The sequence below is a fragment of the Engystomops pustulosus genome, chromosome 7 (genome assembly GCF_040894005.1).
Source record: "Engystomops pustulosus chromosome 7, aEngPut4.maternal, whole genome shotgun sequence".
Classification (NCBI taxonomy): Eukaryota; Metazoa; Chordata; class Amphibia; order Anura; family Leptodactylidae; genus Engystomops; species Engystomops pustulosus.
The window spans coordinates 5,889,748-5,907,833 of NC_092417.1; the positions used below are offsets into that span (position 1 = coordinate 5,889,748).

At 46.6% G+C, this 18,086-nt stretch overlaps 1 protein-coding gene across 3 annotated transcripts in view; it reads right to left on the reverse strand.

Annotated features, from left to right (window-relative positions):
- The window catches only part of KCNN3 (potassium calcium-activated channel subfamily N member 3), a 126,530-nt gene that overhangs the window by 26,831 nt on the left and 81,613 nt on the right, over positions 1–18,086 (reverse strand). For all 3 annotated transcript variants that reach the window (XM_072114530.1, XM_072114531.1, XM_072114532.1), the window contains one exon: positions 3,501–3,919. In XM_072114530.1, coding sequence (XP_071970631.1) covers positions 3,501–3,919 — 419 coding nt within the window. The remainder of the gene's footprint in view (positions 1–3,500; positions 3,920–18,086) is intronic.

Here is an 18,086-nt window from a genome sequence, read left to right on the forward strand (position 1 = left end):
AAATTGGCAAAAGTTTGTAAAAATTCTTCATTTTCAAAGTTTAAAATGTTCTGCTTTCCAGACAGGAAGTAAAACTACACAAAAAGCATGATAAGTAACATTTACAGAATATCTGCTTTATGTCGGATGATATTTTATGCTTCCGGTCATTTTTCTCGGATGTTATGAGCCGCAGAACTTTAGGGACCATTTTTCTCATTTTTAATGAAAATCGCTAAAACTCACATTTTGAGGGAAAACTCAGCTTCCAAGTGACTGAAGCCTAAATAATAGTAAAACCCCATAAATAACCCCACTATAGAAACTTCACCCCTCAATGTATGTAAAACAACTTAGTTAGGTCTATTAACCCTTTAAGTGTTTCACATGGGTTAAAACAATATGGACCTGCGATTTAGAAACTAAGGAATGTTTTTGGAAAATACATTCATTTAGGCCAAAACTGACAGTTTCATAATGAATAAAATGATGAAACGCACTGCAACGCTTGATGCCCAATTCCTCCCAAGTGCTGATCCCCATATGTGTTGGTAAACTGCTGTACTGGGGGGCGCCGGCCGGGGATAGGATGAATGGAGGCGCCATTCACAGCAGATTTGTATTGTCACATTGTACAAGCTATAAAATTAAAATTTTTTTGGTAATGTGAACATATGAGGCTTATTATTTACGGGATGATATACAATGGGGCAGATTTACTTACCCGGTCCATTCGTGATCCATCGGCGCGTTCTCTGCGCTGGATTCGGGTCCGGCCGGGATTTATTAAGGCAGTTCCTCCGCCGTCCACCAGGTGGAGCTGCTGCGCTGAAGACCATCAGATCGCACTGGAGTTCACCGAGCCGGGCTGAGTGAAGGTAAGTGCAAGCTCCGCGACACATTTTTTGTTTTAAATGTGTTTCCGTCGCGTGCATGCCAGCACCGATGCGCCAAAATCCCGGGGCAATTCCGGGGAAATCGCGCAAATCGGAAATATTCGGGTAACACGTCGGGAAAACCTGAATCAGGCCCTTAGTAAATGACCCCCATAGTATAGATAATTCATTTTGGGAGTCTAAAGCTTATTCATGAGATTTTATTAACTATTTAAAGGGGGACACAAACAAAATCATCAATTTTTATTTTGGATTTTTAGCATTTCCCCCGCTGATTGTAACGTAAAACTAATATTATATCTTTATTCTCTGGTCACTACGATTGTGGTGATTCATCATTTATATCGTTTTTCTTATCTTTGCTCAATTTTACTGAGCAAAACCAATACTTTAGAAAATTTTTACTATCCACAACTTTTTCGGGCCATAACTTCAGTATTTTTCTGTTGTCAGATCTGGTTGAGGGCTTATTTTTAGCGAAAAGAGGTGTTCTTTTTTAAGTCATATCATATTAAAGCGCATAACTTTTTTTGATCACTTTTTAGAACATTTTTTGTGATGGTGTTGGATGAAATATTGTATATTACGGGAAGTTTTTCGTGTTTTTTACGTCGTTCACCGGGTTCAATATTGATTTAGATTTATTGGACAGTTTAATACAGATGCGGTGATACCAAATATGTAGGTGTTTTTTTGTGTTTTATATACTTATTTAGCATTTTATGTGCAACTGGGGAGATTATGGGACTTTTATTTTATTTATTTATGTAATTAGTATTATAAAATGATTTTTTACTTTTTTATTTACATTTTTTACACATCCCATATTTGGGCTTGAACAAGCATTTATCCGATCGCTTGTTCAAGCCCTTACACTGCAATACACTGTGTATGCTCAGTTACTTACAGCCGGGTCCTGCCAGGAAGCCAAAATCCAGCGAGAAGAGTCGGTAGCCTTGGGGCACTTGCCGGACCCCGGAGCTGCGGCAGGAGGGAATGGATCCCCCGGTAAGCACACTGGAGGGGTCCGATCCACGGGGGACATACTTACACCTTGTGGTCATGCTTGACCACTTCGTGTAGGGGTTAGTGCCGTGTCTAGGCTGTGATCTATGAAAAGTGTGTGTGCAGGGGGCAGCAGATCAGTCCATACAGGTGCATGGTCTTCAATAATCTGGCGCCCCCTGCAGTGCTCGGGAAGTGTGCACCTTTTTTTGGTACACCTCTAACATACAGCATGTTACACAATTCTGTTGAGTCACTGTAATAAATGTGGCGCAAACTCGGACTAACAGCCTCTTTAGGTGACATTTTTTCTGTCTTGGCGGATACAGAGCAGCCGCGAAACAAAACTGGCACAGACACTTAATAAATACACGTACAAGCTCCAAAGACCTTCTTTTCAGCACAGCCAAAATAATAGATCTGGGCTTTTTATGTTCTACTTTACACCTGGAGTTGGTCCAAACGTATGCGCCACAATTTGGCACACAATCTTAATTTTTTGGTGCACTGCCCATTTTCCACTCGGACACGCCCTTTTCCCAAAGACCACACCCCTTTCACTCGCCACGCCCCCTAAGTTGGACAAGTCGGAGTAGAAAAGGTCTTGAGGTCTTAATAAATGTTGTGGAAAAAGCAGTTTTTTGGCGCACATTACTCTAGAAGTTAGTAAAAATGTCTTAATACATTACTCCTCCGATTGAGTATAGTGGACGCCATGGAGAGCACAACTTTCTGTCTGTTATTAGTTTGGTTTCATAGTGTTTGTGTATAATTATGACCTTGATAACTATCAGGCCACTTTAATTAGACAGGTAACGAGTAAATGAAAGCGTGGGTGAGCCACAAATGTCTCCGGTCAAGGCAGCTGATGGATGTGGGCATAGCTAATGCTACCAGCGCCAACCTGCATGACAACCCTGCCCGCGGCCATGTGATATCCCGAGTGGTCTTCCCACTGACCAGCGGAGAGCACCCTGCCGGCACCCTGCACATTCCTGCAGACATCTCCTGCCCCCGCTCCGGCAGAGACAGATAAATCAGCAATTTTCATATCTCCGCTGCTCATCAACATCAGTCCATTAAACATATTACTTCCATCTATTTGATGGGATTATACACAGGGGGGACACGTGCACTAAACTGCCATAAAATGGATCCACCTAATGGTCTCGTAATAATTGTTCCCGCTAAATAGCTCTTAGGAAAAAAAAGGGAGAAAAAATATAATTATTTTATTAATGTCATTATTACTGATGATGATTGCAGCGCGGAGTGGAGCCACTGCGTAATCTGCCGAATTATCTGTGCTGAAAGGATTTACAGGATCCGAGGAGCATTAGTGTCATCACTACAAAAATGCACAGTAAGAATTGGAGACTATTACATTATTGACTGCAGCTCGGGGTGTGAACAAGATGTGTGGGTAAATGAAGGTAATTTGATGATATAGACGGGTGGTTTCCACGCCCGCTGACTGTTTTTCACCTTCTACTGGATGGACTTTAGGTATCAGTGAAAAAAAAAATGGAACTTGATGAAGCCAAAAACTATGTGACTACAGAATTGTGAGCGCAGCTCTGGGTGTGACCGCAGTATATGTAAAGTAAATGAAGACCTCACCTCTCACAGACACGCACAGTCCAGGCAGCGATAATCCACAAGGAGATACTGAAGACCAGTAACACAGTGCCAGGGCAGATGGTCATCAACGTCTTCATGACGAAGCGAGTGTTAAAGTTGATCTTGTTGAGCGCCCCAATACTACGGGACGAAGCGTCCGTGAAAAGTTTACTGTGCAAGAGCATGACCCGGGCTATCAAGTAGAGCCGCAGGAACATGGGTATGGAGAGGATAATGTCCACGTCGGCCTCGGCCTGGGACGGTGTGTAAGAGAAGGCCAGGCGGGCATTCCAGAAGAACTTGTACTCGCCAGGGATGGGATGAATGGCACAGATGAGCAGCTCCAGGCTGATGTAAAAAATCCGCTCATAGGTCATGGCGATCCTCCAGTCATCTGCACCATTGTCAATCACGAATAACTAGAAGAAAGCGGGAAGACAGAAGAAGGGTCAATGAGAGCCACCAAGTCATAATACAAACATATCAGCTGTATCACTAGATAAAGGCTGGAGATACGGATATGATCCTACAGCTCACAACTACATCACTACACTGGTTCTATTCTTGTGCCGGTCCCTACGTTTGTAAGTCTTCTAATCCCGATGTAAACTCCATTGACATCAGATGGAAATGTCGTAGATGTAATATTATCAGATTAGCATAACATACATTGGGGCACATTTACTAAGGGCTTTGCGCCAGTTTTCTGTCGTACTTTGCACGTTCTTTTTAGTGCAAACTCCTTGCACAAGTAGTTAAAGGGGTTATCCGGGTTTTAAAAATTACTGAGGACTGGGCTGCGGAAACATAATAAACCTGTACTTACCTCCTCCGGTGCCGCCGATGTCCCGCGGTCCATCTGATCCGTGCCCGTTTGTTTACAGGGGCACAGAAGCCGTGCAGAGGGAACATCCGGTCCGCGATGTGGCCGCCTCCTCCCATCCGTCCCTATCTCTCAGCGTTGTAAGCACTGGGAGATGGTGTCAGATGGGAGCTTGTGGCCGGCAGGAAGCTCTCTGTGCACCCCTGTATACAAACCGGCGCACTGAGGAGACGGACCGCAGCGAGGGACATCAGCAGTGCCGGACGAGGTAAGTACATGTTTATTATGTTTAACTAGCCCACCCCAGCCCGGCCCGGTATTTTTTAACACCCGGATAACCCCTTTAAGAACTGTCCGTGCCACATTTGTCTCACACGCGACCGTTTTGTGGAGCAGTTGCACCAGTCATCATGCAACACAAATTAGGGGTCGTTCCGATGCTCAGTCGGACCTTGCGCCAGATTTAACATGCAAAGTCCGACAGAATTGTGTCCCACGCCCCATGTTAAAGGTGCAACAGAAAAAAAATGGTGCCGTCCGCCGGAGCAGTGCAGGGGGCACCAGATTCATGAAGAGCCGGTACTGGAAATCCTGAATCTGGCGCCCCCTGTACACTACACAGGACACTGCATTTAGTGCAGCTTGCACTGTTGTTGGTGAATGTGCCCCATTAGGTGCAATCATTTATGCATTTTCCCACCTGCATTAGTATTAAAGTAGAAGGCGGCATAAAGTGGGATTTACTGTACATGTGCAGACTGTATGGGAAGATGTCCGTTCTATGAGACCATAGCTCTACGCAGGCAGTATCACACAGGAAAGGCTTAGATACAGGAGTATGAGTGCATTGTCTAGTGGGCCAAGGTTTTTATAGGAGAGGTCTGAGCATTGACAGCCGGTGGGGGAGGCGCAGGATATATGGATGAGATAAGTGGTCCTCCCAGCAGAGTAATGAGGAGCTCCGTCCATGTGATAGTTCATCCCTGACATAATGTATCTTAGTCTCCGCTCACTGCTAATGCACCATTTATACCGCAGTCCTGGCACCACTCACACTTGGCAAAATCTCTGTTGTTCAGACATTTCTGTAAAGAGGTTGTGTCGCGCAAAGAATTTCTGATCAACCTCGAGGTCCACCTCATATCTTATAGAGTAATAGTCAGAATTTACTGGGACACCGTAGCAGCCACTAGTCGAGTGACTAGTAACATGTGATGAGCTGTAGGTGGCTAGGTATTTTGTGCAGCTTTAGGGTGTAGTACCCTGTTATACCTTTTGGAGTGCTGTTTGATCTGTGATATGACTCAATCACTTGGTGGGTCTGTAAGCTTGTATACTGATGATTGCCCCCATTTCTGGGGCATTATTCTCCTGTACCCACCACATTGGATACACCTGACAACATTAGGCTGGTGAAATATAAGGGGTGTGAAGGGGTCAATATTATCAACCCCCTGTAGTCACACCTGCCCCTGTATACAGTGAGAGGCTGCAGGGAAGGTGCTATATGCATCCTGTCTCTGTATACGGATCACTTTGTGGGGGGTCAGCGGCCCCATGTACCACAGAGACCCCATGTCTAAGATACCCCCCTCTATAACCTGACCGCACAGAGCTAATGCTTGCTGCACCCTACAAAGCAGTTCCCATGATGCATCTCAGCACAAGACGTCTCTGCATAGCGAATTACCCCGCGTCTTATACAGAGTTCTCCTTTAAGGGAAATAAATTGCTGGTTAAAAGGCTTTTCCTGAGAGAGGAGAGAGAGAAAGTTCATTCAACGTGGACAGATCCGGCCAGATGGAGTTACCATGGGAACTACCTCAAAGTCCAAGACTTGTCTAATTATGTTCCCAGGAGGTATAAGGACCGAGCATTCATTGTGCTCGGCCACCGCAGAAGATGCCGTGCAGGGCACCCCTATTTTCTAGGAATAACTGGGTGCTGGGTTTCGTAGTAGTTTGATGACATGTTACCAGCTTACACAGTCCGGTGCACACAAGATTGTGGCGACAGCTGGCGACCGTATGCATCCATCACCCGTAATTACATCCTGCCTCTGGCCTTGTGCACATACACGTAGTGTGGCCATGGAGGCTGCGCTCACCGGTGCAATAGTAATTGTGCACTATAGCTTCATACACACCGGGGGTCCGCACCGGGAGCTACATACACACTGGGGGTCCGCACCGGGAGCTACATACACACTGGGGGTCCGCACCGGGAGCTACATACACACCGGGGGTCCGCACCGGGAGCTACATACACACCAGGGGTCCGCACCGGGAGCTACATACACACCGGGGGTCCGCACCGGGAGCTACATACACACCAGGGGTCCACACCGGGAGCTACATACCCACCGGGGGTCTGCATCGGGAGCTACATACCCTCCGGGGGTCCGCACCAGGAGCTATATACACACCGGGGGTCCGCACCGTGAGCTACATACACACTGGGGGTCCACACCGGGAGCTACATACACACCGGGGGTCCGCACCGTGAGCTACATACACACCGGGGGTCCACCCCGGGAGCTACATACACACCGGGGTCCACACCGGGAGCTACATACCCTCAGGGGGTCCGCACCGGGAGCTACATACACACCGGGGGTCCGCACCAGGAGCTACATACCCACCGGGGGTCCGCACCGGGAGCTACATACACACCAGGGGTCCACACCGGGAGCTACATACACACCGGGGGTCCGCACCGGGAGCTACATACACACCGGGGGTCCGCACCGGGAGCTACATACACACCAGGGGTCCGCACCGGGAGCTACATACACACCGGGGGTCCGCACCAGGAGCTATATACACACCGGGGGTCTGCAGCCAGTGATGGGCAGAGCTGTGTGAGGGTACAGACTATGGGGGTTGTGTCGTAGCTCTCCATATTGCAATTCAACCTGTTCTGAATGAGGTTTTCAAGAAGAGATTACTAAGTGGAGAGCGATTCTGGAGCAGGGTACTCCAGAGACCTAAGAGCACAGCAGTGTGAGGATATGCCTCAAGACATGAAAAGTACATGAGAAGAAAATCTAAGTGATGATTGCTCCTGCCCCATCAAGTTGTGTTGGTTATTGACGTCATGTTCTCGATTACACCAGGCAATGTGCCTAAAGGACAAATGATTAATATCGGATCAGTGGACGTCTAACTCTCCACCCTTCCGGCAATTTCCTTCTTGTTTAGGTTGGTCCATCTACCTGGAGAGGCAAGTCCTGGAGCGCATTTACATTACATTACACTTGCAGTGACCCTTACAAGATCTTACTTTTTAAAGCTGCCCTATATATCAGCACTATTTTTCCTATTCGCTTAGGCAAATTAGTAGCCTATGCCGTGGCCACCTCCATCCATGTCAGCTGTTTGCCAGTGTGGGCTCTGCCATGAGCTTGAGGAAGCCAGTGGCAAGAAGGACGGTGCCATGGGGCGCCACGGATTCAGAGGGTGGGGGGGGGGGAGGCATAGGCTACTAGATAGCCTTTGCTCCCACAGCCTGGAGAGGCTATTCCACATCCCAGTAGTCTCTGCCAAACATTTGCAGATCAGTAAAATAAAGTTTAGGTCAGTCTCGGAAGTGTTATAAGATTGGGGAAAGATAGTTAAGGGCTTATGGTTTCAGTAGGAACTTACCAATGGATCTGCCGTAATAGGTACTGTACATTCCTGATGGCAGGTTTCCTTCAAGTTAGAACAGAACAGATCTTATCCCAATAATTTAGCCTTCCTTCCCGTTTAGTTCTATTCTCTTTAATTTTTCAGCCAACCCCCCCCCCCCCCTCCCCCATATGTGTCATAGGAAATAACTTCATCTTTTGGACCAAACAAAGAGCGGCTTAAATTTGGACCTACAAGATGTCCTAGTTACTTGGGGGCATGCGGTGGACACAGGTGCTCACTGAAGTTAGTAGATCTGTCTGTGAGAATGTTGTCTTGCTCATAAATGAAGGGAGGGTTAAAGATTTGGACCATGTTAATTTAGGGGACTTGGTTACCCGTAATTAAAGGGATGTTTTCGTCTGGGCACTCACATTCAGTTTCATTAATCTGCCATATGTAAACATTTCTTCAATTAGATGTTATTAAAAAAAATGTTCCTGTGTGAAGATAATTTCTCATAAATGTAGCCATGTTGTTGTCCCTTAGAAACGAGACTGTGTCCCGGATACGACCACCTCTGCTGGAGTGAGTGCACAAAGAAACAAAAGGTTATTGTATATGAAATGTCTGGGAGTTACTGTATATACTACAGCCGTCCTGTGGTAATGATTGCTGAATCCATGTGGTCAGGGAGGACTCTATAGCGCAAGTCTGGCCACCGCTGCTAGAGCATGAGGTGGTCGTATCCGAGGAAGCCATCTGGTTTCTAAGGGACTACATGGCTAAATTTATGAGAAATTATCTTCTCACAGGAACATTTTTTTTATTAACATCCAATTGAAGAAATGTTTACATGTGGCAAATGAATTTAATTAAATGTAATTGCCCTGATGGGACGCAGGGAGGTACGCGCTCGGCGCTTTCCAGCTTTGGCTATAAAGTTTAGAAAGTGTTTTAAACCGCGATACAGCATTTTAAAACACTAACAAAAATAAGCTCCGGCACCAGCTCACCCTGATCTCACCCTGATCTCACCCTGAGCTGGTGCTCGGTATTTCCTTCTTACACCTGCCACTTCAAGTCAGGGCCGGCGCTATGGGTAGGCAAAGGTGGCAATTGCCCAGGGGAGAATCTCTTCTTTCAAATGAATCTTGAATTTTGTTTCTAGGTGCCAGGGATCCAGAGATATTCAGGTTTAAAGTGAGAATACCAGGTGCCATTTTTATATATAAAAATCACTCCCAACGGCAGTTTAGCAGTATAACATATAAAAGAGGAGACTCTCTTCTTTCATGGGAAAAAAGAAGTGCGGTTCTATGTGTCACAGAACCAGAGATACAGCCCCCTGAACTTAACCCCCCCAATCCAGATTCTTAGCCATCAGGCTTCAGGGAGAATTAGCTGCACACAGGAGCTGCTGCACCTCACAGATAATGGAAATATTCACTTTATATGTTACTATTGTGAGAAGGGATAATATCAACTAATATTCATGTTTATAACCCTTCTCTATGCAGAACTATCTAAGAACACTCTTTGGGCCACATGTATCAATAGTTTTTTTCTGTTGTTTTTGCGCCTTTTCATTCAGGCGCGCCGTTTTTGCGCCATTTTTGCGACTAAACGGCAAACTAGCTGTGCAGCAAAAATAACCAGCTTTCTCTCATTTATCATAGCAATCCAGCGCCTAATGATATTCATCACTTGCAACTTTTCATTTAGGCGCAAAAATGGGCGCAAAAACACTCCAACCCGAAGGTGGCGTTATCTGAGAAGAAAGCACTGAGCCCCTGTGCAGAACAGCTCATTTCTAGCAGCAGAGCTCAGCCAGACACTGGAACATATAATAGATACATGAGATACACTGCAGACACTAGAACATATAATAGATACATTAGATACTCTGCAGACACTAGAACATATAATAGATACATGAGATACTCTGCAGACACTAGAACATATAATAGATACATTAGATACATTACAGACACTAGAACATATAATAGATACATTGGATACACTGCAGACACTAGAACATATAATACATACATGCGATACTCTGCAGACACTGGAACATATAATAGATACATTAGATACACTGCAGACACTAGAACATATAATAGATACATTACATACACTGCAGACACTAGAACATATAATAGATACATTGGATACACTGCAGACAGGAGCTGCAGACTCTATTTACAGTTCATCACCTTCTATTTACAAAACATTCTGCAGACTCCTCAGCTCAAAGCAAGAGAGCTAAGAACTTTGCAGAATGTTGCAGATACGACATACAAGTGTCCCCCATGTAATTCTGCACAGTATCACCAGTGTGTCTGAGGAGGATACTGTGCAGAATTACAGGGGTGCAGCAGGAGACCAGCACTGGGGGATCCCCTCCAGGAGAAGCCCCTGCTGAGGAGGTCACTGGGTGCAGGGTGTCACACACCTGGGTGCTGCTGAGGAGGTCACTGGGTGCAGGGTGTCACACACCTGGGTGCTGCTGAGGAGGTCACTGGGTGCTGGGTGTCACACACCTGGGTGCTGCTGTGAGTGTTATCTTCATGCTGGGATGTGGGAGAAGCAGAGAGGAGCTTGTAGCAGGATCAGATGTAAGAGCCTGAATCTAACATTGCGCCTAAACTGCGCCAAAATTGCGCCTAAACTGTGTTAAAGTAAAGTGATTAATAAGAGGCAGGAAATTGCCTTATCACAGATGGTTGTAGCTTGTGATAATTCTGGAAAACAGTGCGCCCGAATTTAGGTGAAACTACTACACTTAGGCGCACAAAAGTGATAAATGTGGCCCCTTCTCTCTTATTCCCTTTTATTTTGTGATAGTTATTTTTTGTTGGGAAAATTGACTGATACGATGAACATTCAATCCTCTTCGCCTAATGTGACTACACCGCGACCAGAACATGTCCATAAAGCTATATGTAACACCAAAAACACTCACATGTCCTGGAATAAAGTTTTTATTTCCCATCATCCTCCATTATTTACACCTATGTTATGACGTTCTCACTCTCATTCTTATGAAGCGCGGAGGGTTCTGTTATTGTGCAGCTAATACAATGGCCACATCTTAATGTGACTTATTATCTCATTAGCTTGGGTTATGGATATATAGTTACTTATTTGGGTCACCATTGTGTAAGGAGCAGACAATGATACATCTGTGTGAATTTTCTGCAGTTCCCTTTGCTTCATATTTTGGTGAATATCCACATGTGGGGTCTGTATGGTCTCCTCACATCTTACTGTTTTAGGAAAGTATGTTTTCTTTATATAAGTATCTGGATTTGTACATATTTTAGAGGAAATTTTAAATGTTAATTGCCAAATGCATCGCCTGGTTGTCTGCTTTCAAAATTCTATAGGTTTTATGTCGTCTTTACTTTTTATTCTGTTTTATTGATATATTTTGCAGGTTGTGACTGTCTAGCTGAAAAGCAGATATCTAGTTATTACAGTTTTAGTGATATTATGTGATTTATTTATGTGGACATATCAATATGGGACATTTGTGAACTCTACAAGTATCCATCTATTACATTTAGGAGATGTGAAGGGAAATAGTTTCTGTTTGGAGCACATTTTTTGCCATCAAAGTGAAATTTTAAGTATTTTTTATAAAATGTTTCAGTTTGAATCAAAATTGCGCCTATGTCTATAAAATCTTTGATGCAATTTTGAAAATGGGGCAAGTGTCTGCTTTCAGAAAATATCGGTCCCTCTCCCCAAAAGGCCTCACAGTCTAATCAACCTACCAGTAATTTTTTGGAGTGTGGGAGGAAACCGGAGGACCCGGAGGAAACCCACGCAGACACAGAGAGAACATACAAAATTGTTGCAGTTGACCAGCGCAGCAAGGCTCTAGCGCTAATCACGGAGCCACCGTGCTGCCCATCAATCTCCCTATGATCTATCTCCTATAAAATTCTCCAATATTACAGTTTGTTTTACCATACTAAAGGGAGCCTCTTGCTGATTGTGACTTGTCATAAAATAGTTTTATTTTGGGGCCCCACTTTTAGTTTTGCCCAGGGCCCCACTTTGTCTAGAACCGGCCCTGATTCTAGTGGTAGGTTTCCTTTAACAGAGATTGGTTTTGTGTTTGTTCATGTACCTGGTACATTTTGTAAATTCAGCAGGGTTTACCTTAAATGCTCTGACAAAGGTGTTATGAAGAGAAGAGGATAAAGCTGTGGCCGACCCACTTCAGCCAAACAAAGTCTCCAATTGCTAATTCTGATGTTTGCAGGTTTTGTTCATGTTTTGGGGAAAAGGAGCTTTAATTTAGCTCTAGTTCACAATCCCTGCAGTCCCCTGTATATTAGATCAGCAGTCAGCATTTACCTAGTGCTTGTAATGGGAGACAAAAATCAGTACTTATCTGAGATTTCATATAATTTAGGATTTGCCACAATGCAATTTGTACGAATACACTTCCATACCTCCCAACTTTTGTGGAGGAGAAAGAGGGACAAAATGGCGGCGCGCGAAGCGCGCCGCGGCGATTTTTTTACCCACAGAAGCCACACCCTAGCCACGCCCCCTAACCACACCCCCTGGCCACGCCACTGCTCATACCTTCAACGCATCCACTGGCACCAATGTATATTTATGTATATAATTGGGGGGCATATTCCACTCCCCCTAGACAACGAGCATGCCCCCCCCAGACAACGAGCATGCCCTCCTAGACAACGAGCATGTCCTCCCCTAGACAACGAGCATGCCCCCCCAGACAACGAGCATGTCCCCCCCTAGACAACGAGCATGTCCCCCCCTAGACAACGAGCATGTCCCCCCCAGACAACGGGCATGTCCGCCCCCAGACAACGGGCATGTCCGCCCCCAGACAACGAGCATGCCCCCCCCAGACAACGAGCATGCCCCCCCTAGACAACAAGCATGCCCCCCCTAGACAACAAGCATGCCCCCCCTAGACAACGAGCATGTCCCCTAGACAACGAGCATGCCCCCCCCTAGACAACGAGCATGTACCCCCCCTAGACAACGAGCATGTACCCCCCCTAGACAACGAGCATGTACCCCCACCTAGACAACGAGAATGTACCCCCACCTAGACAACGACCATGTCCCCCCCTAGACAACGAGCATGTCCCCCCCCCTAGACAACGAGCATGTCCCCCACCTAGACAACAAGCCTGTCCCCCCCTGCGTGCCCTTTTTTGTGTGTTTGTGTTATTTTTGTCTTCCAGGACCGTGCCTGCTGTGGACTGCTTCGGATTCGAAGGATTACATCGATGACCGACAGTTCTAACAAATAAAATGGTCAACGAGGGTGTGTCTGCGTTTTTTGTTCAATAAAATTTTCTGAAAACGGTGTGATTATTTATTTTTTTGCGACACTCTTCATAGTTTGCCGTAGTGGTGGTGCCGGCTAGGTGACGGTGCTCATTACTAAGGGCTGGCCTTAGTGTTTGCCTTAATTTTTTTGGCAAATTCACACTAACGCCCATACCATTACCCCGGTACCCACCGCCACCAGGGGTGCCGGGAAGAGCCGGGTACAAACCAGTACCTGACCGTCTATAGATGGTCAGGTGCTGGGGCGGCTGCAGGCTGTTATTGTTGCGCTGGAATAGCCCCCTAACAGTGGCCTATCCCAGCTCAGTAATGGCAGGCTGCTGCTGCTTTTTTGTATCAGGCTGATTTGAAAAATAGGGGCACCCCATGCCGTTTTTTCTTCAAATTTTTGACAAAAATATGCGTGGGGTCCCCCCTTTAAAGGGGGCTCCCAGGCTGTTTCCCCCATTTTTACAAAAAAATGGGGGGGAAAAACGGCATGGGGTGCCCCTATTGTTCAAATCAGCCTGATACAAAAAAGCAGCAGCAGCCTGCCATTACTGAGCTGGGATAGGCCACTGTTAGGGGGCTATCCCAGCGCAACAATAACAGCCTGCAGCCGCCCCAACACCTGACCATCTATAGACGGTCAGGTACTGGTTTGTACCCGGCTCTTCCCGGCACCCCTGGTGGCGGTGGGTACCAGGGTAATGGTATGGGCGTTAGTGTAAATTTGCCAAAAAAATTAAGGCAAACACTAAGGCCAGCCCTTAGTAATGAGCACCGTCACCTAGCCGGCACCACTACTACGGCAAACTATGAAGAGTGTCGCAAAAAAATAAATAATCACACCGTTTTCAGAAAATTTTATTGAACAAAAGACGCAGACACACCCTCGTTGACCATTTTATTTGTTAGAAATGTCGGTCATAGACGTAATCCTTCGAATCCGAAGCAGTCCACAGCAGGCACGGTCCTGGAAGACAAAAATAACACAAACACACAAAAAAGGGCACGCAGCCACAGGGGAGGACATGCTCGTTGTCTAGGGGTCAGGGGTAGACATGCTCGTTGTCTAGGGGGGGGGGGGGAATGCTAGTTGTCTAGGGGGGGGACATGCTCGTTGTCTAGGAGTCGGGGGGAGACATGCTCGTTGTCTAGGGGGGGGGGAATGCTCGTTGTCTGGGGGGGGGGACATGCTCGTTGTCTAGGGGGGGGCATGCTCGTTGTCTTGGGGGGGGACATGCTCGTTGTCTAGGGGTCAGGGGGAGACATGCTCGTTGTCTAGCAGGGGGAAATGCTCGTTGTCTAGGGGGGGAAATCCTCGTTGTCTAGGGGGGGGACATGCTTGTTGTCTAGGGGGGGGAGACATGCTCGTTGTCGCAGTAAAGGGTAGGGGTCCTATGGAGCGCAGTAAAGGGGAGGGGTCCTATGGAGCGCAGTAAAGGGGAGGGGTCCTATGGAGCGCAGTAAAGGGGAGGGGTCCTATGGAGCGCAGTAAAGGGGAGGGGTCCTATGGAGCGCAGTAAAGGGGAGGAGTCCTATTGAGCGCGCAGTGAAAGCCATAAAAAACACATTTGATATTTTCCTTCCCGCTTCCCAGTACAGGGCCTGGAATATTTAATACTGTCACTAGGAAGTATAATTTGTTACGCAGAAACAGGCCGCACACAGCTCTGTACATGGAAAAATAAAAAAGTTATTGATTTTTGAAAGTGGGGAGTGAAATATGGAAACGCAAAAATCGTTCCGTCAGAGTAATGGAGCAGGCGGCCGTGTATGACCATTCTGCTCCATTACTGTCATAGAGCGATGACATGGACCTTATGTGGACCCCAACAGACCCCTCGTTTTCATGATCTATGGGGGTCACATCACTGAAACCCCCACACATCAGCAGGTTAAGCCCTGTCCTATGGATAGAGCCTAACTTGTATTTGTGGGAAAACCCCTTTAACCCCTTAACGCTCTGCGCCGTAGCTCTACGACGCAGAGAGTATAAGGAGTATATGAAGAGCGCTCACGGGCTGAGTCCTCTTCATACAAGGTGGGGGGTTTTGCATGTTGCAGAAAACCCCCACCGCTAATAACCGCAGTCGGTCATTGTCGCCGGCAAAGTCTTTTTTACGATCGCTGTGCCCCCGAACGTCATCGGGGGCGGCGATCGTTTGCCGTGGTAGCCTCGGGTCTTCTTTTGACACGAGGCTACATGGCTTCTGCAGGTTCGTTACAATGAGCCAGAAGTATTGCAGTATATGGTAGGAGCGATCTGACCATCTAGGGTTAATGTACCGTAGATGGTCTAAGAAATAGTGGAAAAAAAAGAAAAAACAGGTTTTAAAAATAAAAAAAATTTATAAAATATTAAAAATTCTAATCACCTCCCTTTCCCTAGAACGGATATAAAACATAATGAACAGTAAAAATCACAAACACATTAGGTATCGCCGCGTCCCAAAATGCCCGATCTATCAAAATATAAAAACGGTTACGGGCGGCGGTGACCTCCGAGGCGGGAAATGGCGCCCAAATGTCCGAAATGCGACTTTTACACCTTTTTACATCACATAAAAAATGAAATTAAAAATGATCAAAATGTTGCACAGACCTCAAAATGGTAGCAATGAAAACGTCGGCTCATTTCGCCAAAAATGACCCCACCCCCAGCTCCGTGCACCGAAATATGAAAAAGTTATTAGCGTCAGAAGATGGCAAAATTTTTTTATTTTTTTTTTTTGCACACATTCGTTTAATTTTTGAAAATGTATTAAAACACAATAAAACCTATAAATCCGGTATCACCGCGATCGCACCGAACCAAAGAATAAAGCTGACGTGTTATTTTGAGTGCACAGTCAAAGTCGAAAAAACTGAGCCCACAAGAACGTGACACGTGCGGTTTTTTTAAAAAAAAATTTCCACATTTGGAATTTTTTGCAGCTTCGCAGTACACGGCATGTTAAAATAAATAACATTACGGGAAAGTAAAATTTGTTACGCACAAAATAAGCCCTCACACAGGTCTGTACACGGAAACATGAAAAAGTTATGGATTTTTGAAGTTGGAGAGCGAGAAATGAGAGGAAAAACCCTGTGTCCTTAAGGGGTTAAGGGATTAAGTATATGGTACAATAAAAGCAGAATAGAAGGGCACTGGGGGGGTTAGGGATGGGGGCAGGGGGTCTATGGAGGAAAGTGTTTAACCCTTTAGCTGCTGCCTGCAGTCACTGTAGAGTACCTGTTATCACACTGCAGCAGCTGCACACACTCGGCTCTGCTTCATCAGAGGAACTTCAGTGAGGAGCAGGAGGAGGTGGGGGCAGGGAGCCATTGATGTAGCAGAGCTGGAGAGTTCCTGCCTGCACGGAGGATGATCCCCTGGGGCTGCTGTGCAGCGGCAGTGCAGAGAACATGACACTCTGCACTGCTCCATCCATCCATCCATCCATGTGCCTGCAAGTGGCAGCCTGAGGACAGGGAGGGCTCTGCCTCCCAGGGGAGGGGATGGGGGGAGGTGCCGGCTCTGCAGCAGACAGCCCGGGAGCTGGAGAGGAGGAGGACGCTGTACCCCGCCCCCTGGCTTCTCTGTATCCTGAGCAGGACGGGGGCGGGACTCGGGGGCGGGACTCGGGGGGGCGGGACAAAACGGAAAAATCCGTGAAACCGCAAAAAAACCGGGACTTTCACTTAACAGTCCGTGCAGGCGGGACAAGGGTTAAAAAACGGGACTGTCCCGCCCAAAACGGGACGGTTGGGAGGTATGCACTTCATATCCATAGCCCGGCCTTAGTGTAATTCCCTGGCTCATCCCTCCGGTACCCTGGTCTCACCCCATTCTTGGCAGGGCGCCCCCAGCTGGCGGATACAGATTTCCTCTTTGAGCAGTCCATTTAAGAAATTAGCGCGTCTGTGGCCAGGATTATTTACGACCCTCCTCCCAGCTTAGTCAACATTTACAGCAAAGAAAGAAAAAGAAGATGATATAAATTGTGCTGAATTATCTCTATGGTGCATCTCGTAACGCGTCTGCATGGATGGGGCAGGAATAATGGGGTAACGATGAGGAGCGGCCGGCGGGGACAGAGCGGAGAGCAGGTTTATTGGCAGCCGGATGACGGCGGCTTGTTCTGGTACAGGTCTAATTAACGTCTGGACATTGGCCGCTACATGTCTCCCCGCAGATGGTTCTTTTCCATCCGCTTTCATCCTTCTGTTAACCACTTCTGTGGTATCCGGCATCCTCCCTGCACTGGCCAAATAATTCCACCCCACAAGAGTAAAGTACAAATCACACGTATAGTTCATGGAACCTGCCATATAGAGACTTATTTGCTCGGTAAATCTAATTATTTCCAAATCAACACGGGTCCAGTGGTGAGGTCCTAACACTGTAGAACCTGGGAGTTGATATTCTTGGATGCCACTATAAAGACTTTCCCATCCTTCCCAATTTAGGCAGAAAGTGCCATATGTTGCATTTTCAACTTTTATCATATATAAAGTTTAATGGTGAGGCAGGGAGCCGTCAGCTCCTCACTTCAGCAGTCAGCCCTACACCTGATGACGTGATGATGTCCACTACTAGCAAGACACAAAAATTGGCAGCCACAATGAACATTAATGCTTTCTCTGCAACACATAGGTGCAGATTTACTTACCCGGTCCATCCGCGATCCAGCGGTGCGTTCTCTGCGGAGGATTCGGGTCTTCCGGCGATTCACTAAGGCAGTTTCTCCGACGTCCACCAGATGTCGCTGCTGCGTTGAAGTTCCCTGAGGTCTGCCGGAGTTCACGATCCTATACTTGGTGCAGTTAAGTGCATGTCCC